The following is a 27,943-nucleotide window of genomic DNA, read 5'->3' as shown; positions in this document are numbered from 1 at the left end:
CGACATAGTATAGTATGACGTTTTGGTCACATTTTAGGCCAAAAAAAAAATATTTCAAGAACATTTTTCAGATTTTGGACGACATAGTATAGTATGACATTGAGGTCCTTTTGGGCAAAGTTTGGTCAAAATTTTTTACAATATTTGACAAAAACGTCATACTATAATGTCGTCCAAAATGTGACACTTTTTTTGAAAAAATGTTTTTGTGAAGCGCAAGTGCAGAATAACTTTAATAAGTATTATAATAATAAAAATAATAAGAATGACAGGAAACAATGACACAAACATTTCCCTTTTTTCCTGAAATTTTGTTTCCTTTATTTGTTGTTTTATTTTTTTTTATTAAAAAAATGTGATCAAGAACAGAGCCACGTGTCTAAACGTCCTGTCGGGGTCAGTCTATGTGGACGTCTTTAAACTCACTCACGCTCCTTCACCAAAGCCCATAGAGAAAATCAGTGATTTTAGCATCACAGCACACAGATTTGGGGTGTGTGTGTGTGTGTATGTGTGTGTGTGGCATTTCACTGGTCTTCACAGTGAAGTGATGAGTCATGATGGTGAGAAGAGCAGAAGATCATTCATCCATGTTTGGAGCTTCCCTGGTTTGTGAGGACTGTGATCAGAAAGAGTCCAGCGCTGAAAACCAGACTCTTCACGATGAGCAGTGAGTAGAACAGAACCAGCAACCGGACCTGGAACTGAGACGGTGGAGGAGAAGAAGTCGGTGGAGGAGAAGTCGGTGGAGGAAGAGCAGAAACTTCTGTAAAGATTCAAACAGACTTGGTGTCAGAGCTGTTTCTCTCTGACATGAACCTGAATCACTGAAGAACACGGAAACCTGGCCAGAAAGTGACCAAAACCTGATCAAAACCTGAGCAGAACCTGACTAGAACATGACCAGAACCTGACCAAAAATTTACCAGAACTTGACCAAAACCTGACCAAAACCTGACCAAAAGTGACTAGACCATGACCTAAACTTGACCAAAACGTGACCAAAACGTGACCAAAAAGTGACCAGAACGTGACCAAAAAGTGACCTAAAAGTGACCAAAAAGTGACCAGAACTTGACCAAAGAGTGACCAAAAAGTGACCAAAACCTGAAAAGAACCTGACAAGAACATGACCAAAACCCTGACGTTTTTTATGAATCAAAAACAACTCTTTGTTTTACACAAGACTTATTAGGATCAACGTTTGACTTGATTTTATCACCGTTTCTAACTTAAAGTTTGCATTGTGAATTGAACTTTACGTACATTTTGAAGCGCTACACGAATCGTTTATTACCTTGTTCTACCGGAGCCTCCACTGTTCTTCCCTCGTGTTTGACGTAGCAGTGATATTTGTACGCGTGCACAGCGTCGCGACGCACCAGCCTGATGGTGGCGACGCGTCCCGACTCTGTGAGCTGCAGTTGCTCTCCCTCGCCAGCAGGGGGCAGCTCCTCCTGACCACCGCCCTCCGTCCTCTGTCTCTTCCAGAAGAACTGGACCAGAGGAGGAGACATGGACGAGGCCACGCACAGCAGGGAGCTCCGCCCCTCCAGGGAGCTCCGCCCCTCCAGGGACACTGCTGGGTACACGGTCAACACTGGCGCCACCACCGGGTCATCTGAAGCAGTACACACACACAAAAATTCATCAGTATATATGAAATATATGAATATGTTTATCTTCTTCTTTTTCTTTAAAAATTAGCATAATCAATAATTATAATAATTAATTATTAACAGTGCCGAGCCCCAGGGCTCTATAGCGCCCCCAGAAGTCAGACAAAAGTAGTCCGATCAGGACAAAATTCAGTGAGTGTGCTAGGCTAAGTCCAAATTTTCTTGAGGAATTTTTGACGCGACATAAAGTGGTGGTCAAAATTGCGTAAAATGCTCCATTTTTAATTTTTTTGTGTCCAAGTCTTGGTTCAGTTGCTGCTCTCATGATTCCAAACAAATTTCTAATGTGCTTCAATTAGCGCCGCCCCCCCCCCCCCACCCAGAAATCGGCCATTTTGGAAAAACAAAAAAAATTGACTAGTCTACGCATTTTGGAGGAACTCCTCCTAGCACGTTTGAGCTAGCCGCGCCAAACTTAGCACATATGTTCTAGACAAGTTAATGATTAAAAACGATCAAAAACTTTTATATAACTTAAAAGGCCTCAGTGTTCGAACAAAGTTGACCTTTAAATTCAAATTTCTTGAATCTTTAACATGAACAAAACTACACTCTTTCACTATTTTCACAATTGATAATTAATTGTTTATTTTTAATTATTTGGTTTCTTTTCTTTTGTCTAATTTGGCTTGTTTTTGTCGTATTTTTCTGTCTGCACACGTTTGCCTGAACGGATTTTTGCTGCCGTAACAAGTGAATAAATAAAGTTGATCTTATAATAATATCATGTATTATATTTGTCTTTTACTGTATGAACATAAACAATAATATGAGCTAATAAAACACGTCAGTGTGATAAATGACATTTACATACATTTACTGTGCTGTACGTCGTCACATCAAAGTTGATGATATCATATATTCTTTTATTTACCACATTTCAAATATAAAATCTGATCATATTTAAAATAAAATATTAAAATATTTAAAAGTCAATCATTTACATAGTGGTGAATATAGTAGAATATCAGTAAATATAAGAATGAACAGGAATGACAGTTAACTATCAGGTATTATTATTATTTATATTTATATTCTTTATGTAGATTTTATTATTTATTTTGGTTCAGTTTTTCAAAAACAAATGAAAAGAGTGAAATATAAATAATAATATTTGAGCCTCATACAAAAACAAACCTGTTTTATCCTGAATATGAATTATATTATTTCTTTCATTTCGCAAACAAACGTCTTTATTTTACTGTCATTAAACCGAATAATTACTCTTTAAAAATTCATCTAAAATTTATCTTAATTCTACTTGTTTGATTTTTTTTGTCAGTAAATTTCACAGAAATTGCTTCATAATAATAATAAACTGTCCGTAAATTAAAAAGTTACCAAAACATTAAGCAACATTTATTTTGTTTACATTTCGGTCTAAAATGTGTTAAATACACAAAATTTATAATCTCATGATTTATTTATTTATTGATTCATTGATTGAAATTTTAAGTTTAAATAAATTCTACACTTTAACAAACATCATAAATATTTATGGTCACGTAAAAAAAATTTATTATCAGAAAACAATCTAAATAAAATATAATATCAAAATATGAATGATTTAAACATTTATCATTGTTAATATATGTCACGGACAAATCTACACTATTATAGGAATCACATTTATATGTTTCACAGTTTTAAGTAAATAATATATTTATAATAATATTTACGGTTATATTATTATTATTTAACATGAATTTTAAAATCACAGTGTATGAATGTACAGTGTTTACATGAATACACAAATAAAATCTTGATGACAAATGAACGTAAATACAAAAGTATTATAAATCGTTATAATTATTTATAATATAATAATACCTATATAATATATATAATGATTATTATAAATCGTGTAGAGATTTGTAGGGAAATATGAAATATAAATGTTAGAGTTCATTGATAATTCTGTATTTATCTGCGTGGAATTGTGAGGATCGACATTTAAACGTTTTGAGACAGAAAACAGATTAATATTGGATTATTATGATCATGAATTATTATGAAATATAATCATTTGTTTTTGTACAAAATAATATTAATAATAATAGTTTTTATTATTGTATTTTGATCATTTATGAGTGTTTTTTTTGTCGTTTTCTAAGATCTACGATCGCGTTTCCTCACGTCCTCAATTTGTTTACGCAGATGACTTGTTTCTTTGTGATCAAATCATAAGAAATGCCATCACTAAAATACACTCATTATAATTATTTATATGTTATTATATTATTATTACAAAGGAATATTAACATACATTATTTAATGTTTTTATAAGCATTTACGAACATTTTCATTCATGTTTTAACCAAACATTTATGAATGTGAATGAGGTTATTCAAGAGTCTGTAGAGTTACTGATTATGTCAATAATAATAAACTTAATTAAAGCTTTAAGTTACAATTAATATTCATGTTTTCATAGGAAACAGCTGAGAGAATAAAAGTGAGTTCTTACCTGTGACATAAAGTTTAGTTCCAGAGGAAAAGATCCAGCCCACAGTGACACACAGTGGAACAAAAACCTTTCACTCGTTCATCTTCATCCATCACCTCTGGTTTCACACATTCATCTTCATCCCAACACTTCGGTTTTCACTCATTCATCTTCATCCAAACACCTCTGTTTTCACTCGTTCATCTTCATCCCATCACCTGTTTTTCACTCGTTCATCTTCACCCCATCACCTCGTTTTTCACACGTTCATCTTCATCCAAAACTTGTTTTCACTCATTCATCTTCATCCCATCACGTTGGTTTTCACACGTTCATCTTAATCTCAACAACAGTTTTCATACGTTCATCTTCATCTCAACACTTTGGGTTTTCACACGTTCAGCTTCATCCAACACTTGTTTTCACTCGTTCATCTTCATCCCATCACCTCTGGTTTCACACGTTCATCTTCATCCCAACACTTCGGTTTTCACTCGTTCATCTTCAACCAAACACCTGTTTTCACTCGTTCATCTTCATCCCATCACCTCTGTTTTCACTTGTTCATCTTCATCTCAACACCTCGGTTTTCACTCGTTCATCTTCATCTCAACACGTGTTTTCACTCGTTCATCTTCATCCCAACACTTGTTTTCACTCGTTCATCTTTATCCAAACACCTCTGTTTTCACTTGTTCATCTTCATCCCAACACCTCTGGTTTTCACTCGTTCATCTTCATCCAACACTTGCTTTCACTCGTTCATCTTCATCTCATCACCTCGTTCATCTTCATCCAACACTTGTTTTCACACTTTCATCTTCATCCCAACACCTCTGTTTTCACACGTTCATCTTGAACAAACACGTCTGTTTTCACATCTTCATCTTCATCCCATCACCTCGTTTTTCGCACGTTCATCTTAATCTCAACAACAGTTTTCATACGTTCATCTTCATCTCAACACATCGGTTTTCACTCATTCATCTTCATCCCAACACCTCTGGTTTTCACTCGTTCATCTTCATCTCATCACCTCGTTTATCTTCATCCAACACTTGTTTTCACACGTTCATCTTCATCCCAACACCTCTGTTTTCACACGTTCATCTTGAACAAACACGTCTGTTTTCACATGTTCATCTTCATCCGATCACCTCGTTTTTCACACGTTCATCTTCATCCAAAACTTGTTTTCACACGTTCATCTTCATCTCATCACCTCTGGTTTCACACGTTCATCTTCATCCTGGACTTCCTGTCACATGACCCGTGATCGTCAGCTGGTTTTTGTTCAGGCAGCAGGAAACTTTTCTCACTGTGGAAATCATAACAGCTGCAGTAATAAGAGGCTGAATGAGAGGATTGAACGTTGTTTATCTTCAGTTCACAGATGTTGTTCGTCTTCTTCTCAGCTGTGAAGTCTTTAATCTGAGGATGATTGTAACCAGAATAAACTTCACCAGTGTTTTTATTAATATCCAGAATCGCTCTGAAAGTTTCCGTCTCTTTCTTCTGGATCCAGAGAACATAATTACTGCCACACCGGTTAATTCTTCCACAGCTGAAAGCAGCAGTTTGACCAACTCTCCTGGTCAACGACAGCTGCTCCTGGATCAGCTGTGCTGTTGCCGTGGTAACCAGAGCTGCAGACACACAGACAGATGGACAGAAGGTCAGTGAGGTGGTGTTTGGTCAGAGGTCCAGATCCTCGGCCTCTGATTGGCTGGAGACACTCACCTGAACACAGACAGCACAGAGCAGCAGCTCGGAGCACAACCATCTTCATCTTCTTCTTCTTCACAAAGACACGTCTTCAAATCTCCCATCAGCCCTTGCAGCTGCTGTGGTGTTTTCCACTGAGCGAGAGAGAAAACAAAAAAAAAACAAAGAGGTTTCACGTGTGAAGAATTGACTCGAGTGTGAAACTGTGTTTGAACGCGACGATGAAGATTATGATGAAGAAGAAGAATTTGTATCTAAAGCACAAAATGGCCGACCGCGTGTTAGCATCTCATACAACAACACTTTAAAAAAATGCAACCCACCGAGTTCAAAGTTTAAGTTCAGTTTTAAAATCCTTTGTTCGGATTGACCTCAGTGACACAAAGTGACCACACGAGGCAGCAGAGGACCAGCAGCTCCTGTGTCCCCGTCACACTGAGCTAATCCTCACGATCGTACATCTCGCGATCAATGTGATCATTTAAAAGATAAGAATAAATCATAATAAATAAATACATAATAATAATAAATACATAAATAATAAATAATTTAATTAATAATAGTTAATAATAAATTAATAAAATAACAATGAATAAATTATAATAAATAATAATAAATAAATAATACAGTAATTAATTATTTAATATATTAAATAACTACAACATTAATTAATTAGTAATAAATAACAATAAATGAATAATGTTTAATAATAAATAAATAAATACATAATAAATATGAGCTTTTTTATGATCAGGAAAAGAGAAAACAATATCAATATCATAAATAAACAGTGTTTTAGTCTGTGAAACTTTACTGAAGCTGAGTGAACACACAAACACACACAGACACACACACACACATCACAAACTGTGTGTGTTTTCCCATCAGCGTGAGCAGCAGATATGAATCTGTTCTCTGTGGTTATTAAACTTTATAATAAAAAAAACACCTGTGTGTGTGTGTGTGCGCGTGTGTGTGTGTGTGTGTTTCCGTTCACTGTGGTTTTTCACAGTAAAAACACACAAACACTTCTAATAATCAACATCACTGTGTCCTTAAACAGAAGGTCGGGTGTTTTTTTTTAAAGTTACTGACTCATATTTGGAGTTGTTGATGTTGCTGTGAGCGCCCCCTGTGTCTGGAACTATGTCAGTGATTATAATCACGTCTTTGTAAACCACTCACTCTCCCACACCAAAGCCCATAGAGAAAATCAGGAGATTTTAACATCACAGCACACAGGAGTTGTCGATCCTCTGCTGCCTCGTGTGGTCACTTTGTGTCACTGAGGTCAATCTGAACAAAGGATTTTTAAAGCCGAATTTTACAAAATAAGACGTTTGAAGTTAGTGAAGGAGGCAGCAACAACTCCTGTGAACCCCTGTGTGCTGTGATGTTAAAATCACTGATTTTCTCTATGGACTTTGGTGTGGGAGAGTGAGTGGTTTACAAACTTCAGTTTCCTGTTCTCACAGTGAGATAAAGACGATAAAGTTCTACTCTGTTCTAAAAACATTCTGGTTTTAATTGCATTAGTTCCACTCAGAGTTTGAAGTGTTTTCTGTGTTAAATACCAGTTTTATTATTAAGTGAAAAGCCTAAATTCCATTAATTACACACTTTGCTGTCCTTAAAGTGAGCGGTTTACAAACGTCAGTTAATTTGAATATTTTAACAAACAAAATTAATCTGTGAATAAAACGTAGATTATATTTCAGTGTTTTTGTTAAATATCCATTTTTTCTCCTTAAATTACCGTTAAAATTCCCCGAGTCAGAGTCGAGGCTCTGACGTCAGCGTCCTTCCACTTCCTGACACAACAACAACAAAAAACGTCACTGTAACGTGTTGCATTCTGGGAGCTGCAGTTCGCTGCACTTGTAACGTTGCTCGTGTTAACCGTCCGCCAGTATTTACGGGTTTCGGTAAACGGTAAACGGGTTTTTTTGTTTGTTTTTTAAACAAAAACACGCGGAAAAGAAGAATAAACGCGGCGAACGATCGCGAGAAGAGGAGAATATGACGACGCCGTGACGCAGCAAAAACTACAAGTCCCACAAACATGGCGGCGTCACAGCGCGGCTCCGGTGTCACCGAACTCCGTCACGGTTCTGTAAAAGCTCACCTGACATGATGTCGCAGCTCCAGAACTCCAAGAAGAAAGACAAGCGGCTTCTGTGCGGAACCTGTCCAGACCCCAAGTGTCAGCTTCGGCTCTTCTTCCCCGCTCACGGCTCCGTTAGCATCGAGTGCGGCTAGCGGCGCTAGCAGCGGACCCGGATGTCGTGCTCCACGATCTGCTTCGAAGAAGGGGGCGGAGCTAGTGAAGGTGACGGGACCATATATGGAACTGTCCCCGGTCCTCAGCAGGTACGGCTTCTATCCATGTGACCATGACAACGTCCTCTGCCTCGGTTAATCCGCGCTCAGCCAGTGCGGTTCACGATATTATTGCGATATTTCTAAAAAAAATTTAAATAACACAGAATATTTTCACCAGTGGTGATGAACGTACGTTACATGACCTCAATTTCTTTTTTACTTTTTTGTCAATTGTTATTTAGTATTTAGTAACTTTTCTCATTATTTTGATTTTTTTTTTTTTTTTTACTTTTTTTTGTAAATGTTTGGACAACATACAATAAAATTACTTTTTTTGGACACATTTTAGAAAAAGATATATTTTTGTAAAATTTGGGACAAAAAAAAAGTTTTTTTTACTTTTGTAAATTTTTGGAAGACATACAATGGAATGACTGTTTTTGTCAAATTTTGGACCACATACTAAACTGTAAACTATCATTTTTCTACTGTCACCGACTCATACTCTTAAGGTAAAAAAAACAGACCACAGACCCACTCTCTCGTTTCCACACAACAAATGCTTTACTACGCTCACATGACGCTCACATGACGCTCACATGACACACGGCGCTGGCACAGAAGCTAACGTTGCGCACACATCACATTCTTTTTGCTTCACTTCCACAGAACGTGATCTGAAATTGGGAAAAAAAAAAAAAAAGACAAATGACAAAGACAGTTTTTCAATGTGCGATCATGTGACCAGGTCTTTGACGGCGACAGTGATTCTAATGGTTCGTTCCCTCATTTAAAAGCAGCTTAACATTAATTTACGATTAAAGTGCAGGAGAAAAAGAGAGAAAAAAAAACAAATAGAGCTACATTTAAAAACCAAAACTTAAATACTTTAACAGTACATTATATCCTCATATGTTAATGTTAATATATATATTAACTCTATATTTTCTAAATTTCCAATCAATCTCTTGTTGAAATTACCCTTTAAATTTAATGTGTATATCTGAAATAATAGATATAGATCTGTCCTGAAAAGTGTGGTGACTTTAACATACAATATACCTTTAATAATCTATCTACCTATATACGTATATATCTATATATATGTATATGTATATACATATATATAGATATATACATATATACTTATAGTTAATTTATTTTCTTAAATCTACTGTGGTGTGTGTTCGCCGTCACGGCGTTGGCTCCGCCCCCGGGTTTCAGATGTGATGAGACGTGGTGTGGCTGTCTTTGGGCCGGATCCGGGTCACGTGTTCCAGCTGCCCGGAGTCGGACACGTCGTAGCTCGTCTTGTACTTGGCGAGGATTTCATCAGGGGGCGGAGCTTCAGCCACCACTGCTCCTTCGGAATCCTGTGGCTGAGAAATGAAAAAAAATCAAGATAAATTTTAGATTTTTAAAAAAAATCAGATCTGTGTTGCCTTAAATGTACGAGTTTAATGTTTTCACAAAAGTATCCGTACGCATAACGAGAAAGTATATAAAAAATGTCACGGTTAAAAGTGAAAAAGTCGCACTTTACGTCACAAAAACATCGTAGCGTCGTCAGACGTCAGAAGATTGTCGCAAACCATTGTCTGAAACGCGACAAACTTAGCGTCAAAGCAAAAACGTAAAACAGTGAGACGTAAAAATAATATTATATATATAATAATAATAATAATAATAATAATGTCAAAATTATGATTTTTGAAGTGGATTTTCACCAGATTTCCACAGTGCTATATCAATAACATTAAAACAATGTATATCAACAATCTCCCCCTCACATGACTAAATATTATTGAATGTTGTTCTTCTAAAGTGTTTAATTTTTGTGTTGTTTAATAAATACAAGTATGCACCAGCATATTTTTATCTATTGTATGTATATGCACCTGTATGTGCCGGCAAGTTTTTTTCACCAAAAAAAAAACAAAAAACACCCCCATATCAACAGCTGTGTGATCAGCACTGCTCTGCAGAATAGCTCGCCACCCAGTGGCTGAAACTTGCACTTTTTAAGGTGGAACAGAAACTTAAAGAGAACCAGAGGCGAATGTGGTGCCAACTTCAGCGTCGTAGCATTTAGGCCAATACCAAAATATTGGCATAATAGAACAGGTCTGCGTTAATAATTCGGCATATAAATAATAAGTGTTAAATCCATATTTTGTTGCAAGGCAGCCCTTACTTACTTTTTTCGAAAAAAAATGTCATTCAAAATTTGTCAAATTTCATTTTTTATTTTAAGTTTAGACGATGTACTAAACTAACAGGACTCTGTTAATAATTCTACACAGAATTATGGTTGTGCAGAGTACTGATTAAATCTGTTCAGTGTGGATTTTACAGTTTAAAGGTGCATTATGTAATAAATCATAAAATCCTCCTAATATGTCACAGAGACTCAGGAATAATGTTCATATAACAAACTGAACTCACCAACAACAACAGTACAGACAAAATACTGTTGCATAAAAAAAAAACATTGGCATCATGTTTATGTTTTGAAATCATGTTTTGGCGTGCGGCGCCACCTATCGCCGTCCACCAATCATTGCAGTCAGTAGAGTCTCAGCTGCCGAGCGACCACGGGTTGCCAGTTAAAAAGACCTCGGTGTTTTGAATTTGAATGCAGTAACTGTTTTTGGCCACATTCTTACATATGGCGCCTTTAATTATACTAGTTTTATGCTAGTCTTTTTTTTACCTTCAAATAATTGTTGTACAACAAATAGTAAACAGTAGTCCCCTGTAATTAACCGTGCTATTATGACGCGTTTCCTGCAGCCGCGTGCTGATCGACACCGGAGAACGCGGCGTACCGGAATACGTCAGCAGTCTCAAGCGGGCGCTGGCGCAGTTCGACGCCGGCGTCCAGCAGGTCATTGTCACACACTGGCACCACGACCACAGCGGCGGCGTGGAGGACGTCTGCCGCGATGTCGCAGGTAACGTGACAAACGAGTGTCCCAAGAAAAACCCGACCCCGTGGTCACGAAAGGTTGCCCTGAAGTCGTCTTCTTTGCGTTTGACATCCTGCAGGGTCAGAGGTCACGGTCAGTAAACTGCCTCGCTCCAGACCGGTCACGGAAACGGCCGGAAACAAGAGCTACACCTACCTGAGGGACGGAGACGTCATCCGGACGGAGGGAGCCACGCTCAGGTCAGAGTCGCACCGTCACCGTACGTGATACGCCACACAAATATGAAACTTTTAGTTTCACATATTAGAAAATACACCCAATAAATCCTCATAACTGAAGTCACACAAGTTTCACATACGACAAAGAGAGTAGGTTTGATACAATTAGTTATTAGCTAACAACGTTAGCCCATTACGATTAGTCAACTGACAGAAAACAAGAAAAGTATACGGATAACTTCTTCAATGATTAGGACAATCTAAAATACAAATAAAACACAGTTAAATGGAGTTAAACTCAGTATATATGTGATTAAATATATAAGATAATGAACAACAATGATCAAGACGCAAAGGACCCGCCCACAATGTTTGATGGACAGGAGGAGTTTAACTCACTGACTCTTTAAATAACTCAAGACTTACTCGAGTTTACAGAACTCAACTGTGTCTTGATAATGATCAATCCAGACTCCAGCGTAGAGAGGCTGAGAAAACCTGGTCTGGACTCTGTGGATCAGAGTCATGGTGTCAGAGACTCTGTAGAAGGACAGAAGACCTGCTCTGTGGTCCAGGTAAACTCCCACTCTGGACGGAAGACTTACAAAGTTGAAGAGGGAAACTCTGGGGGACAAACCATCTGAGACTTTAGTCTTGATATCTCTGTGATAAAACTCACAACAGCTCATGGAACAATATAAAGACCAAGATTTGTCGTTGAATCCAAAATGACATTCTCGTGATTTTCCTGATCTGCTGATGTTCTTGTACGTCACTGCTACATCAACTCCTAATCCGCTCCACTCAACCTCCCAGTAACAACGTCCAGTCAGACTCTCTTTACTCAGGACCTGCCACACATCAGTGAATCTGTCTGTGTGACGAGGATGAGACTGATTTTCCGTCATTAATGTGACTTTTCTGTTTCCCTCAGATAAAAGCAGACGTTCATGAGCTGTGTTTGGATCCAGTGTGAGTTCCTGTGAATATCTGAGGAACTCGGCTCTGGTCTTTGGTTCTTGTTCTGTCAGTAAGTCTTTGAAGGTGTTTGTCCACGTCTCAGTCAGAAGGTCCTGTAGTTGACCTCTGACCTTTGCCACAGCTGCCGTCACGTCCTCAAAGTGTCTCTGAGGTTGGACGTTGATGGTGGACGAGTGTGTAGATGGACTGAGTGCTGACAGTGAGCGGTAGTTTTTGAGAAACTGGGTGTGATCCTCTGAGTTCAGAAGCTGCTTCAGTTCAGCTTCTCTCTTCTTCAGCTCAGTGATCTCCTGCTGCAGCTTCTCCTGAACGTCTTTGATTTGACTCACTTCAGTTTCCTGCTGGGATCTGATCTGCTGATTCACCTCAAAGTGTCTTTTCTGCAGGAGATTCATTGTCTCAGTGAAGATCTTGTGAATGTCCTTCTCTGCTTTATCAGCAGAGTCATTGACGTCCTTCACCTTCTTGTCCATCACCTTCTCGTCTCTGTCTCTGTCCTTGAGTCTCTGCTGGGTTTCTTCTTGACTCAGCTCCAGCTCTTTCTGCTTCTGCGTCCTCTCTGCTGCAGCTGAGACTGTGTCGTGGTCTTTATGTTGGTCCACAGAGCAGAGATAACAGATACACTGCTGATCAGTGCGGCAGAACATGTCCATCACCTTGTTGTGAAGAGGGCAGATGTTCTCCTGGAGGTTCTTGGAGGGCTCCACCAGCTTGTGTTTCTTAAATGGAAGTGATTGATGATGAGGCTGGAGATGTTCCTCACAGTAAGAGGCCAAACAATCCAAACAGGACTTGAGAGCTTTCAGTTTCCTCCCAGTGCAGAAATCACAGGCCACATCTTCAGCTCCAGCATAGCAGTGATCAGCAGGAGCAGCGTGGACTTCAGTCTTCCACTTCCACTTTAGCTCCTCCACTAAATATGCTAACATGGTGTTTTTCTTCAGGTCAGGCCTCGGTCTGAAGGTCTCTCTACACTGAGGACAGCTGTAGATCATCTCCTCATCCTCTTTGTCCCAGTGTTCTTTAATACAGTTCATACAGTAGTTATGTCCACAGGTAAGAGTCACTGGATCCTTCAGAAGATCCAAACAGATCGAGCAGCAGAATCTGTTTCTCTCCAGCTGATTTCTTCTGTGAGCCATTTCTCGTCGTCTGCTCAGTTTGGTTAAATGTTATCAACTTTGAGATGAGAATAAAGAGGAAGAGTTGACAGGTTTTGCTTCATTCCAGAGGAGGAGAGGTTTGATTTGTTTGAGGTGTGTCGTGTCCTCGCTTTTAACAACGTTGCATTTGTCATCACGCGACGAGAGAAGCTGGCAGCGAGTTTGAAAACGTCTGAAAAGGTGAGATGAAGTCACATATCTGGATTCTTAAAGGCCTACATTTACTACAGCATGTATACAGCAGGCTGGAGTTCTACCATGTTCTACTTGAAGAAGAACCAGGTTCACTTCACACGAGTGGTCCTTGCTGGAGAAAGACCCAGAGCACAGTGAGCCCTCCACATTTATACCTGAGCAACTCCCCTTTTCGCATTCCTTCAATAGAGAAAGGAGTCTGCCTTTCCAGGCCGTGTTTTCACACCTCTTTGTCTACTGCAGGTATCAGGGAGCCTACTCCCTGCGGATGTTGTAGGAAGGTGCAAGTTCAGTCTAGACATCCTAATTACACAATACACAAAAGGACCTGGTATTCTGTGTTAGGAACAGGGTGATGGGCAGTTGTAGCTCTGAGACAAAGACATTGAATTTACCGTCACAGTGGATTGTTTATGTTGTTGTAGCTGTAGTAGTAATGGTGGTAGTAATGGTAGTAGTAGTCGTAATAGTTCTTGATTTTGTTGTTATAGCTGTAGTCGTAGTAGTAGTAGTAATGGTAGTAGTAATAGTCTTTGTTATGTTGTAGCTGTAGTAGTAATGGCAGTAGTAGCAGTAATAGGTATTGGTTATGTTGTAGCTGTAGTAGTAGTAATATTAGTAGTAATAGTTCTTGGTTATGTTGTTGTTGTAGTAGTAGTAGTAATGGTAGTAGTAGTCGTAATAGTTCTAGCTTTTGTTGTTGTAGCTGTAGTAGTAGTAGTAATAGTCCTTTGTTATGTTGTTGTAGCTGAAGTAGTATTAGTAATCGTTATTGGTTATGTTGTTGTTGTTGAAGTAGTAGTAGTAGTAGTAGTTGTAGTAATGTTAGTAGTAGTCATAATAGTTCTTGCTTTTGTTGTTGTAGCTGTAGTCGTAGTAGTAGTAGTAATGGTAGTAGTAATAGTCTTTGTTATGTTGTAGCTGTAGTAGTAATGGTAGTAGTAGAAGTAGTAGTTATTCTTTGTTGTTGTTGCTGTAGTAGTAGTAGTAATAGTCCTCGGTTATGTTGTTGTAGCTGTAGTATTAGTAGTAGTAGTAATGGTAGTTGTAATAGTATTAGCTCTTGGTTATGTTGTTGTAGATGTAGTAGTAATGGTAGTAGTATTAGTAATAGTTCTTAGTTATGTTGTAGTTGTAGTAGTAGTAGTAATGGTTGTGGTAGTAGTAATATTTCGTAGTTATGTTGTAGCTGTAGTAGTAGTAGTAGTAATAGTCCTTTGTTATGTTGTAGTTGAAGTAGTAGTAGTAATAGTTATTGGTTATGTTGTTATAGATATAGTAGTAGTAGTAGTAGTAGTAATAGTTATTGGTTATGTTGTTGTAGATGTAGTAGTAATGGTAGAAGTAGTAGTAGTAATAGTTCTTGGTTTTGTAGTAGTAGTAGTAGTAGTTGTAGTGATCCTAGTAATAGAAGTAATAGACATTGGTTATGTTGTAATAGTAGTAGAAATGCTAGTAGTAGTAGTAGTAGTAGTAGTAGTAATAGTTATTGGTCATGTTGTTGTAGCTGTAGTAGTAGTAATGGTAGTAATAGTTCTTGGTTATGTTGTAGTTGTAGAAGTAGTAATGGTAGTAGTAGTAGTAACATTTCTTGGTTATGTTGTAGCTGTAGTAGTAGTAGTAATGGTAGTAGTAGTAGTAACATTTCTTGGTTATGTTGTAGCTGTAGTAGTAGTAGTAATGGTAGTAGAGTAGTAATAGTCATTTGTTATGTTGTTGTAGCTGAAGTAGTATTAGTAATAGTTATTGGTTATGTTGTTGTAGATGGAGTAGTAGTAGTAGTAATGGTAGAAGTAGTAGTAATAGTTATTGGTTATGTTGTTGTAGATGGAGTAGTAGTAGTAGTAATGGTAGAAGTAGTAGTAATAGTTATTGGTTATGTTGTAGTAGTAGTAGTAGTAGTAATGCTAGTAGTAGTAGTAATAGTTCTTGGTTATGTTGTTGTAGCTGTAGCATTTTGTAGCAGTTGTAGCAACAATAGTAGTTGTGTTTATTGTTATCATAGTATCTGTACTAGTCGTAATGGCCGTAGTAGTTGTTCTCGTAGCTGTAGAAGCTGTGTTTTCATTGTATTAGCAGCAGTTGTAGTAGCATAATTTATAGCCGCTGTAGTAGTTTGACACTGAACTCTCTGAGCAGCAGAGTGACTAGTTCTTACAGTCAATGTGAGGTGGACAGGAAATGGTGCCCTCAGCACATGTTGGTGTGCTGCTGCTCGTGGCCTTTGTTACGAGAGTTTGTTTGTGGTAAAGGTGAAATGATATGTACAATATATGTGTCTGTTCTCAGAAATGTGTGATTTGAAACGTGAGTTATAGACCGAGTTCCTGTCAGTTGCGGTTTCTTCTCACTCATTTATGAGTTTGTTTAAGCCGAATGACTGAGTTTAAGCTGCACACGTGTCTCCTTAAGAGGCGGAGTCACAGTCAGACTTCCTGTTATTCTGTTCACAACAGAAAGTCGTTATCAGGAGGTAAAATGGCTCAGAGGGGAAACCACATGGACAGAGAAAGATTCTGCTGCTCGATCTGTTTGGATCTTCTGAAGGATCCGGTGACTCTTACCTGTGGACACAGCTTCTGTATGAACTGTATTAAAGAACACTGGGACACAGAGGACGTGAAATTCCTTTTCCGTCTACGACATTGTCAAACTGAAAGCATTGAATAAATAATAGAACATAAACAGAGACTTTTCTCGTGTTTTCACTCTTGTTCAAGAGCACTGAAAATGTCGACCACAATAAACGTTATTATAAAAGCAATTTCAAAAATGGTAATTCCAACGTGAAAATGTTCATTTCTGTTTCCCAGGGTGTTGTTCACGCAGGGTCACACGGACGACCACATGGCGCTGCTGCTGGAGGAGGAGAACGCCATCTTCTCAGGAGACTGCATCCTGGGCGAGGGCACGGCCGTGTTCGAGGACCTCTACGACTACATGAAGTCTCTGGACGTGCTGCTCCAATCCCAGGCTGACCTCATCTACCCCGGTGAGGTGAACCACAGACCCCAGCATGTATCTCCATTCGCTCTTAAAGGGGACATATGATGCAAAATCAACTTTTTAATAATTTAAATCCTTATATTAGGGACTCTGGCCTTATCAATCTGCCAAAGTGCATCAGGGCAAAAGGATCCTTTCCTGATTTTCAAAAATTCATGAAAATTATTCCTTAAGAGATATGCAAATATTTATAATGGATCCTTATTCAGGGCGATGCCGACTATTATGATGGTAAATTTCAAGTCATTCCGAGATACTTTTTGTTTTTTTGGCAAAGTGCTTTTCCTTCAAAACTAAGGACTTTTCTAAATGACCCCAAACTTTTGAACGGTAGTGTACGTATACATTCAAGTAGACCCAAATTGGTCTGGACGCTCTCCATCTGTAGTTCCCGCTCCTGACCCCTGACCGGGAAAATAAAGAAGAAGAAGAAGACGAGGATGGTGAAATCCGGACCAAACACTTTTATTTTGAAATTCAGTGAATCCAGGAACTCTGCTTTGAGTCGGAGGCCCCTGCTGGAGGTTTGATGTGTTTTTAAACGGAGGCGTCTTCAGATGATGGGACAAAAGCACTGACGATTCTTCTTCTTCCTCTTCTTCTTCTTCTCTGGGCAGGTCACGGCCCTGTGGTTCAGGACGCCGCCTCTAAAATCCGACACTACATCAGCCACCGGCAGCAAAGAGAGCAGCAGATCCTGGCGGCCATTCAGGACGGACAAAGAAAAGCTTTCTCTTCCATGGAGCTCGTCAAGATCGTGTATAAGGTATCATCGCAGCAGCGATCACAACTGTACGGTGGCCCTGAGGTGCAAACGCAAACCAAAAACACAAACGCAAACCAAAAACACAAACGCAAAACACAAGCATTTGTGTTTTTTGTTTTGTGTTTGTCATTTGCGTTTTGTGATTTGCTTTTGTGTTTTGCGTTTATGTTTTGCATTTTTTGTTTTGCGTTTGTGATTTGCATTTGTTTTTTGTTTTGCGTTTGTGTTTTGTGATTTGCATTTGTGTTTTGCATTTTTTGTTTTGCGTCTGTTTTTTGTTTTGCTTTTGTTTTTTTGCGTTTGTTTATTGTGTTTTGCGTTTGTGATTTGCGTGTGTTTTTTGTTTTGCATTTGTTTTTTGTGATTTGCTTTTATTTTTTGTGATTTGCGTTTGTGTTTTGCATTTGTGATTTGCGTTTGTGTTTTGCGTTTTTTGTGTTTGTGATTTGTGTTTTTTGTTTTTTGCGTTTGTCTTTTGTGTTTTTTGTTTTGCGTTTGTGTTTTGCACCTCAGGGCCACCGTACAACTGTGTTAAAACTGTCTTTGTCTTCCAGGACACTCCTGAACATCTGCACCACGCAGCTCAAGTGAACCTGGTCCATCATTTAAAGAAGCTGGAGAAAGACGGCAAGATTAGTTTGGGTACGTGACACGTACACTTATTCACTTCAGTTTGTTTGGATTGGATTATGTCAGGGGGGTTTATGTGCGTTAATTTACTATTTTTGAAAAATGTTTACTACCTTTTTTACTAATTTTTTTCTTTCTCCACAGTTAAGGAGTCACAGATCACCAAATGGAAGAGCAACCTGTGACGGAGACAATGATCGGAAGGAATTGATTGTGAAAATCCATCCAATCAGTGATTAAAAAAAAAAATATATAATATATATGTATATATATGTATATATATATACATATATATTAGACTAGATTATTCCACTAATTTTCACTTCTGCTGCTGTTGCTGCAACGAGAAATGTATGTGTTCAGTCAGTCACTAGGGGGCAGTGTCCGTCAAGTGAATTATGAGACATTTTCCTGTGATGTTGAGTTGGGTTCAACTGAATGAATGAATGAATAAATGAATGAATAAATTATATATGAATGAATAAATAAATAAATACACTGTTTACTTTAAAGGAAAGCACACGTACTGTCTTTTTAACACATGATTAAATCTTCGTTTGACAAGTAAACGCTTCAACAAACTCAATAATAATCCTAAACTTATGATGAACTCTACATGTGTGTAAATAAATGTTTATTTTAAAGCAAACCACCATGTGTTAGTGCACTGTACGGTAACCTATAGTATTATATATGTATATATATATATAAATGGCTAGTGTTAGCATAGGCAGGAAAGTAGTTGCCCGATAGCATAAATAGATAGTTAGCTAGAGTTGATAGATTCCTAGTTAGCATAAATAGGCATTTACCTAGTTGATAGATTGCTAGTTAGCATAAAAAGATAGTTAGCTAGTGTTGATAGATTGCTAGTTAGCGTAAATAGATAGTTAGCTTGTGTGGATAGATTGCTAATTAGCATTTATAGGTAGTTAACTAGTATTGATAAATTGCTCGTTAGCATAGATGGTTAGCTACTGTTGATAGATTGCCAATTAGTGTAAATGGATAGTTGGCTAGTGTTGATAGCTGGCCAATTAGCGTAGTTAGCTAATGTTGATAGATTGCCAATTAGCATATATAGGTAGTTAACTTGTGTTGATAGATTTCCAGTTAGCGTAGATAGTTAGCTAGTGTTGATAGATTGCTAGTTTAGCGTAAGTAGATAGCTTGTGTTTATAGATGGCTGGTTAGCGTAGATAGATGGTTAACTAGTGTTGATAGATTGCTAGTTATGATAATCTCAGGTAGATATATTGCTAGTTAGCGTGTGTGTGTTAGCGTGCGTGTGTGTGTGTGTGTGTGTGTGTGTGTGTGTGTGTGTGTTAGCGTGCGTGCGTGCGTATGTGTGTGTGTTTCTACTGTTGGAGATAAACAGCTGAGCTGTGAAGCCTCTCAGCCTCGGGAACATGGCGGCTCCGGCCATAGAAGCCGCCGCCTCCGCCGCAGCAGCAGCAGCAGCAGCTTCGTCCCGCAGCTGACCGAGCCTGGACCGCCCGCACAGCCCCGCCTCTTCCCCGCCTCTTCCCCGCAACTGTCAGGTTAGTTTTCCTGTCACTTCACTGACCTCCACACAAACACACTTCCACTACCGTGTGTACAACTGCCGCTGAGTAAAGTGTGTGTTTTCAGCTTGTTGGACTTTTATGGAACAGTATTTATTTCTGGATGACGCCGCCACATTACCGTAATAACGTATAAACGTCCGTGTGATAACACGGTGGTGCTGGTGGTGGTTGTGCTGGGTGTCATGTCCGCACCGACTGGTGGCGTCTGTTTCAGCCGCTCTTGGCGAACTGTTTTCGGGGCTTCGGTGGATTTGCACACCGTACGGCTCTCACTGTGACGAAGCGGAATTATCGCTAGCTTAAACGGATAAACTGTCGCCGTCGCCGTCGTGGTGGACAGACAAAAAGAAGACGAAGAAGAAGAAGAAGCAGTTAATAATGTAAAATAACAACACAACAAAGGTAAAAAAGCTGTTGAAAAGTGAACTTTGAACACGTTTAAGCAGTTTAATGTGAACTCTAATTGTTGTCAACAGTACAACTGATTATTTATTGTTCTTAAGTGATTTATTGATCGATATTTGTTATTAATTATGCACAGTTAATTCAGCTTAGACTTCCTTTAAGCGTCAGGTGATTTAAATATAGTCATGTACTTCCGCTTTGGCCTTTCAAAATAAAATAAATAAGTATGCGTGTATGTATAGATTTATGTATGTATTTATTTATTTACTTATGTATTTATTTATTTTATTTATATATATATATATTCATTTATTTCGAATAGTAGTAGTTGTTTTGTCGTGTGGTTGTAGGAGGTGCAGACTTATATGGTGGCCATGGAGGGCCAAATGCTAGAAAACACAATGACATTTAGAAAACGCTAAAACATTAGGAAAATACTAACATGTGTTGTGTTAGTGTTCTTTTTTTTTTTCTTTTCTTTTTTTAGCATTTTCTTACTGTTTAAGCGTTTTCTTTGTGGTTTAGCGTTTTCTTAACGTTTTAGCGTTTTTCTTAATGTGTTCGCGCTTTCTTAATGTGTTAGCGTTCTCTTCATTTTTTAAGCGTTTTTCTTAATATTTTAGCGTTTTTCTTAATGTTTTAGCGATTTCTTAATGTGTTAGCGTTTTCGTAATGTGTTTTAGTGTTTTTCTTAATGTGTTAGCGTTTTTTTAAATGTGTTAGCGTTTTTTTAAATGTGTTAGCATTTTCGTAGTGTTTTAGTATTTTTCTTAACTTGTTGGCGTTTTCTTCATTTTTTTTAGCATTCTCTTAATGTTTTAGCGTTTTTATTAATGTTTTAGCGTTTTCTTAATGTGTTAGCGTTCTCTTAATGTTTTAGCGTTCTCTTAATGTTTTAGCGTTCTCTTAATGTTTTAGCGTTCTATTATGTTTTTGTGTCCTCTTAATGTGTTAGCGTTTTCTTAGTGTGTTAATGTTTTCTTAATGTGTTAGCATTCTCTTAGTGTGATAGCGTTTTCTTAATGTTTTAGCATTCTCTTAGTGTGTTAGCATTCTCTTAATGTGTAAGCGTTTTCTTAATGTGTTAGCATTCTCTTAGTGTGTTAGCATTCTCTTAATGTGTAAGCGTTTTCTTAATGTGTTAGCATTCTCTTAGTGTGATAGCGTTTTCTTAATGTTTTAGCATTCTCTTAGTGTGTTAGCATTCTCTTAATGTGTTAGCGTTTTCTTAATGTTTTAGCATTCTCTTAATGTGTTAGCGTTCTCTTAATGTGTTAGCGTTTTCTTAATGTTTTAGCATCCTCTTAATGTGTTAGCGTTTTCTTAATGTTTTAGCATTCTCTTAATGTGTTAGCGGTTTCTTTCTGTATGACTTTTGCATACATTGAGTTCCTCCAAATTTCCCCTTAAACTTGGTGGATGAACAAAAAAGTTTAACGTAACCGTGGCCTCAACGCAACAGGAAGTTGGCCATATAGAATTTCGGCGTCCATTTTTGGCGATTTTAAAGCAATAAAAACTCGATTCTCGTTAGCTTTAACGCTGCAGGGTCGTCAGAATAAACGTCGGAGAGCTTCAGAAGTTCTGCAGCACGAGTGCAGGAATGTACTTAAGGCCAAGATCTTAACCTGAGATTGACAGTTGACCTCAGCGACGGCTTCTTAGTCGCTTGATTTCACTTCACCATCACGTGACGGCTCAGATAATGAGCCGACCAATCACAGCAGCTCAGGACGAGGAGGAGGAGGAGGAGGAGGAGGAAGGGCAGAGGTTCACTGCTGCAGGTTTTCCAATAACAAACGAGCAAAACCCACGCTGAGGAATTGACGATACGTACGCTCACTTCCTGTGTGTGTGTGCGTGTGTGCGTGCGTGTGTGTGTGTGTGTTAATCAGAGCACTTGGTCTGAAGAGGATCAGATGACTAGTGTCTGCTGCGTGACAGAAAGCCAGGTGGCTCTGCCTCTGCTATCTGGCTCCTCTCACACACACCAACTTATCACACACACACACACACACACACACACACACACACACACATGCACACACACACACACACACAGTGGAGCAGCTCTCACACACTTGTACAGTAAATACCAGAGCAGATGTTAATTACTGTGTGTGTGTGTAGACGTAATAAGTTATAGTGTAGTTTTAGTGTGTAGTGTTGGTTCGTCATAGTGTGTTTTAGTGTGTTATGGCATAGTTTTACTGTGTTGTAGTGTAGTTTTAGTGTATTTTAATGTGTTATATGGTGTAGTTTTAGTGTGTTATAGTGTAGTTTAAGTGTGTCATAGTGTGGTTTTACTGTGTTGTAGTGTGTCATAGTGTAGTTTTAGTGTGTCATAGTGTATTTTAGTGTGTTCTAGTGTAGTTTTAGTGTGTGCTAGTGTAGTTTTAGTGTGTCATAGTGTGTTAGTGTTGGTTTTATTGTGTTCTAGTGTGTCATAGTGTGTTCTAGTGTAGTTTTAGTGTGTCATAGTGTGTTAGTGTTGGTTTTATTGTGTTCTAGTGTAGTTTTAGTGTGTTATAGTCAGGTTTTACTGTACTATAGTGTAGTTTTTGTAGTTATAGTGTAGTATAATAACATATATATTATTATTATTATTATTAATAATAATAATAATAATAATAATGGTATATAATATGTATATAATATACTATGTATATATATGTATATATATATTTTTCTTTTCTGTATTGGGGAAAATGTCAATAATAATAATAATACAGTGAGAATCAGTAAATTCACTAAATGTTGTCATGACATGAAGAAAGAGAAGAGGATGTGATTCATGTGAGTGTAACATGTGATCAACGCCGTTTCCTGTAAAGTTGAGTTTTCACCAGATTATGTCAGAAAAAGGTGGGGCGAGGGGGTGGTATTAAAGCCTGCATATGTTACATTTAAAGGAAAAAACGCTGATTTTCTCAATGGACTTTGGTGCAGGCGGATTTCGAGGAATTGAGGAGGAAGTTCAGCTGTTCAAATAGATTCTGAGGTTGTGCAGTGGGAACCTGGTGAACCTGGACTGGCACCATACGGACCGGGGTCGGCCTCACGTGGTGTTGAGAGTCATGAACACAGTGAGATTGTTGACCTGAGGAGCCGTCAGTGTGTGGGAACAGCAGCAGGTTACGTGTTATTGAGGCTCAGAGTGAGAAGTGACGCACACTCAGCTGCTCATGGTGTTTGACTTCATATTAATGAAGTGTGTGCTTTATCATAGGTTAATGTTCTACATTTGATTTGATCATTGTTGCTGTTTACCTGTGTATTTTATTTCACTGTGTACTGTAGTTTAGTGTGTACTTCCAGCTCATTGTAATGTAGGTATATCATTGTTTAAGTGTTGTTGTTATGGTGAAGGTTTACTGTGTTATAGTGTAGTGTTAGTGTATTATAGTGTAGGTTTAGTGTAGTTTTAATGTGTTAGTGTGGTTTTACTGTGTTATAGTGTAGTGTTAGTGTATTATAGTGTAGTTTTACTGTGTTATTGTGTAGTTATAGTGTAATTTTACTGCGTTATAGTGTAGTTTTACTGCGTGATAGTGTAGGTTTAATGTTATAGTGTAGTTTTACTGTGTAATAGTGTAGTTTTACTGCATTATAGGGAGGTTTAGTGTATTATAGTGTAGTTTTAATGTGTTACAGTGTGGTTTTAGTGTGTTATAGTGTAGTTTTACAGCGTTATAGTGTAGGTTTAGTATTATAGTGTAGTTTCTTGCGTTATGGTGTAGTTTTAGTATTAAAGTGTAGTTTTACTGTGTAATGGTGTAGTTTTACTGCGCTGTAGTTTAGGTTTAATGCGTTATGGTGTAGTTTTACTGCGTTATAGTGTAGTTTTACTGCTTTATAGTGTAGTTTTACTGCTTTATAGTGTAGGGTTAGTGGTATAGTGTAGTTTTACTACGTTATGGTGTAGTTTTACTGTGTTGTGGTGCAGTTTTACTGTGTTGTGGTGCAGTTTCACTGCATTATAGTGTAGTTTTACTGCATTTTATTGTAGTTTTACTGCGTTATGGTGTCGTTTTACTGCGTTATGGTGTAGTTTTACTGCGTTACAGTGTAGTTTTACTGTTATGGTGTAGTTTAACTGCGTTATGGTGTAGTTTTACTGCGCTGCAGTGTAGTTTTACTGTTATGGTGTAGTTTTAGTGGATTATGGTGTAGGTTTAATGTCATAGTGTAGTTTTACTGCGTTGTGGTGTAGTTTTACTGCGTTATGGTGTTGTTTTACTGTATTGTAGTGTGGTTTTTTGAGAAGCTGAAACTCATTTTTGTCGTCATTCGTTCGTTGTGTGTTTCCCGTGTTAATGATTCTCATCCTTGTGTGTCTCCGCAGACTGTCGTCGTCGCCATCATGTAACGCTGTGGAATATTTACCCAGGATGCTTTGCATGTGAGGTGAGTGAGCACATGAAAAATAAGAATAGAAATATGTTCTTTTATTTAAATTTTTATTGGAAATATGGTGTAAATATAGGAGAGAGAGTTTCTGTTTCCTGGTCCTGGGCGAACAGGAGGGGGAGGAGTCTGTGTGAGTGTCCACGTGATGGGGAGGGGCCACAGAGAGAGGGAGGGAGAGGATTTGTGGTATGTAGTTTGTCAGCTGTCATTAGACACAGATGACACACACACACACACACACACTGTGAAGACAGGAAATACAAAACAAGTGTGTGATTCACTGTGTGTGTGTGTGATGATGGGATGTCTGCTCAGCTGTGGACTTGTTGTTATGGACCTGGTTTTGGTTGAACCACGGCAGAGGGAGGTACGTGTGTGTGTGTGTGTCAGAGTGCACAGTCAGCAGGTCAGTAGCTGCTCCGTCTCCTGAGGTTCAGCAGCTGTTGACTCCTCCCATAACAACAAAAGTACAAATACTTTGTTACTGTGCTTTAAAGTACAAAGACAAAATCACGTATCTGTACGTTACTTTGTTATTTATGTTTATTTTATGTATTTTTTACTTTCTGTGTGTCTGTATTTATACACAGAGCTTTTCTAGTCATTCATTCATTCACTCACACACACACACACTCACTCACTCACTCACTCACTCAAGTGACCTTTGACCTCTGTGTGGAGACGTGAGACTCCCGATGAGTTTTCACTTTCATTTCATTGGAAATTCCACAGTGTTTTATCTCACACGTTATTGCTGAGTCATCGTTTCAGCTCACAAGTTATTGCTGAGCCACTGTTTTAACTCGCATGTTATTGCTGAGTCACTGTTTTACTCATGCGTTATTGCTGAGTCATCGTTTCAGCTCACAAGTTGTTGCTGAGCCACCGTTTTACTCACACGTTATTGCTGAGCCATCGTTTTACCTCACATATTATTGCTGAGTCAGTATTTTAGCTCACACATTATTGCTGAGTCACTGTTTTAGCTCACACGTTATTGCTGAGCCATTGTTTTACCTCACATATTATTGCTGAGTCAGTATTTTAGCTCACACGTTATTGCTGAGCCATTGTTTTACCTCACATATTATTGCTGAGTCAGGTTTCCTCCGGTGTTTCCCAGCAGGCGTCTGGACCTGATTGTACTTTGTTTATCTTTGGTGTCATGTGACCTCCATCTGCCTGTAATCTGACACCTGCTCCTTGTTAACCTGGAGTAAACCAGGAAGTAGATAGAACGATATATATATATATATATATGCAGTATTTTATGTTTTTTAAACCGTTAATAAAAGTTGTTTTTTTGCATGTGTCCGCTTGCAGGTGCTGATATTTGGTGAAGATGAGCAGTAGGGGGCGGGACACCCCGGAGCCCCCCCAAGGGGGGGAGTGTCTGAAGAGGAAGAAGAGCTGTCAGTCAGAGCAGTCGGGACCCAGGTGAGCAGGAAAATATCAATATAATGAGAGGGGGAGGAGCCTGTAGCAGGTTATTTTTACCACCTAAAGTCTTCAGATGGAGGCTTCTTTAACGATTTAACGTGAATAAAAACCTACTTTTACGTTGTATTTTCCATTTCCTGCCAATAATGGGTTGATTTGTGCCTCAGTCCTAAGAGGAGCAGCGACAGGAGGAACCGTGAGCAGGAGAACAAATACATCGAGGAGTTAGCCGAGCTGATCTTCGCTAACATCAACGACATGGACGACGTCCTCGACGTCAAACCGGACAAATGTGTCATCCTCAAGGAGACGCTCAAGCAGATCAGACAGATCAAGGAGCAAGGTGAGGACATCTCCTGTGTCCTTCCTCTGTGTCCTTCCTCTGTGTCCTCTCCTCTGTGTCCTTCCTCTGTGTCCTTTCCTCTGTGTCCTTCCTTTGTTTCCTTTCCTCAGTGTCCTTCCTCAGTGTCCTTCCTCTGTGTCCTCTCCTCTGTGTCCTTCCTCTGTGTCCTCTCCTCTGTGTCCTTCCGGCCTTCCTCTGTGTCCTTCCGTCCTTCATCTGTGTCCTTCCTCTGTGTCATCTCCTCTGTGTCCTTCCTCTGTGTCCTTCTGTCCTTCCTCTATGTCCTTCCTCTGTGTCCTTCCATCCTTCCTCTGTGTCCTTCCGTCCTCTCCTCTGTGTCCTTCCGTCCTCTCCTCTGTGTCCTTCCGTCCTCTCCTCTGTGTCCTTTCCTCTGTGTCCTTCCTCTGTGTCCTTTCCTCTGTGTCCTCTCCTATGTGTCCTTCCTCTGTGTCCTCTCCTCTGTGTCCTTCCTCTGTGTCCTTCCTCTGTGTCCTTTCCTCTGTGTCCTTCCTTTGTTTCCTTTCCTCAGTGTCCTTCCTCTGTGTCCTTCCTCTGTGTCCTTCCTCTGTGTCCTCTCCTCTGTGTCCTCCCTCTGTGTCCTCTCCTCTGTGTCCTTCCGGCCTTCCTCTGTGTCCTTCCGTCCTTCATCTGTGTCCTTCCTCTGTGTCTTCTCCTCTGTGTCCTTCCTCTGTGTCCTTCTGTCCTTCCTCTATGTCCTTCCTCTGTGTCCTTCCATCCTCTCCTCTGTGTCCTTCCGTCCTCTCCTCTGTGTCCATCCTCTGTGTCCATCCTCTGTGTCCTTCCGTCCTCTCCTCTGTGTCCTTCCGTCCTCTCCTCTGTGTCCTTTCCTCTGTGTCCTTCCTCTGTGTCCTTTCCTCTGTGTCCTCTCCTATGTGTCCTTCCTCTGTGTCCTTCCTCTGTGTCCTCTCCTCTGTGTCCTTCCTCTGTGTCCTTCCTCTGTGTCCTTTCCTCTGTGTCCTTCCTTTGTTTCCTTTCCTCAGTGTCCTTCCTCTGTGTCCTCTCCTCTGTGTCCTTCCTCTGTGTCCTCTCCTCTGTGTCCTTCCGGCCTTCCTCTGTGTCCTTCCGTCCTTCATCTGTGTCCTTCCTCTGTGTCTTCTCCTCTGTGTCCTTCCTCTGTGTCCTTCTGTCCTTCCTCTATGTCCTTCCTCTGTGTCCTTCCATCCTTCCTCTGTGTCCTTCCGTCCTCTCCTCTGTGTCCTTCCATCCTCTCCTCTGTATCCTTCCGTCCTCTCCTCTGTGTCCATCCTCTGTGTCCTTCCGTCCTCTCCTCTGTGTCCTTTCCTCTGTGTCCTTTCCTCTGTGTCCTCTCCTATGTGTCCTTCCTGTGTGTCCTTTCCTTTCCTTCATCTCTCCTGCTTGTATCCTCTGTCCTCATCAGTTGGTCGATGTCCACCTACGTCACATGACTTGTGTCTAAAAACAACAGCTGAATAAACACACACACACACACACACACACACACACACACACACACACACACACACACACACACACACACACACACTAAAATCTGCCTGTTTTTACACATTGACATAGTTTTAACATCTTTACTGTACTTTTATTTTCAGCTCTTTTTAAGGGAACTGTTAACTGTTTAAGGACTGTTTAAGGGCTGTCTTTAAGGGACTGTTTAAGGACTGTTTTTATCTGTTTCCTATCTCCTTTCCTATTCCCCTCCTCTTGCTTCCTAACCTC

The 27,943-nt window shown here is 39.2% G+C and overlaps 3 protein-coding genes across 5 annotated transcripts in view; 1 reads left to right on the top strand and 2 right to left on the bottom strand.

The window, feature by feature from the left end:
* Nucleotides 1-18,404, top strand: part of lactb2 (lactamase, beta 2) — a gene marked incomplete at its 5' end in the record, with an annotated part of 41,183 nt that extends 22,779 nt beyond the window's left edge. Inside the window, 6 exons of the mRNA XM_083907575.1 lie at nucleotides 10,966-11,126; nucleotides 11,221-11,341; nucleotides 16,473-16,651; nucleotides 17,283-17,431; nucleotides 17,986-18,073; nucleotides 18,206-18,404. Coding sequence (XP_083763701.1) covers nucleotides 10,966-11,126; nucleotides 11,221-11,341; nucleotides 16,473-16,651; nucleotides 17,283-17,431; nucleotides 17,986-18,073; nucleotides 18,206-18,246 — 739 coding nt within the window. The 3' untranslated portion in view covers nucleotides 18,247-18,404. The remainder of the gene's footprint in view (nucleotides 1-10,965; nucleotides 11,127-11,220; nucleotides 11,342-16,472; nucleotides 16,652-17,282; nucleotides 17,432-17,985; nucleotides 18,074-18,205) is intronic.
* Nucleotides 437-8,149, bottom strand: LOC310942243 (uncharacterized protein). 3 transcript variants are annotated; one of them, XM_083907585.1, is made up of 6 exons: nucleotides 7,976-8,149; nucleotides 5,866-5,984; nucleotides 5,589-5,771; nucleotides 5,348-5,443; nucleotides 1,298-1,621; nucleotides 437-766 (listed from the first exon to the last, which is right to left on the bottom strand). In XM_083907585.1, exons 5-6 carry the CDS (start codon nucleotides 1,515-1,517, stop codon nucleotides 585-587), a joined length of 402 nt encoding a protein of 133 aa, XP_083763711.1. In that variant the 5' UTR covers nucleotides 1,518-1,621; nucleotides 5,348-5,443; nucleotides 5,589-5,771; nucleotides 5,866-5,984; nucleotides 7,976-8,149; the 3' UTR covers nucleotides 437-584. The 3 variants fall into 3 exon arrangements, with proteins under 3 accessions (XP_083763711.1, XP_083763710.1, XP_083763712.1); XM_083907584.1 differs by having other exon boundaries at nucleotides 5,348-5,771; XM_083907586.1 differs by lacking the exons at nucleotides 5,348-5,443; nucleotides 5,589-5,771; nucleotides 5,866-5,984; nucleotides 7,976-8,149 and adding an exon at nucleotides 4,574-4,598.
* Nucleotides 11,743-13,443, bottom strand: LOC310942799 (tripartite motif-containing protein 16-like; the record flags this gene model as incomplete). Its single annotated transcript, XM_083908237.1, has 1 exon — nucleotides 11,743-13,443. One exon carries the CDS (start codon nucleotides 13,441-13,443, stop codon nucleotides 11,743-11,745), a length of 1,701 nt encoding a protein of 566 aa, XP_083764363.1.
* Nucleotides 18,405-27,943: the final 9,539 nt, after the last annotated feature.

The sequence above is a fragment of the Microchirus variegatus genome (genome assembly GCF_963457635.1).
Source record: "Microchirus variegatus genome assembly, chromosome: 21".
NCBI lineage: Eukaryota > Metazoa > Chordata > Actinopteri > Pleuronectiformes > Soleidae > Microchirus > Microchirus variegatus.
The sequence above is the reverse complement of the archived record's forward strand: the minus strand, read 5'-3'. Positions and strand labels throughout refer to the sequence as shown.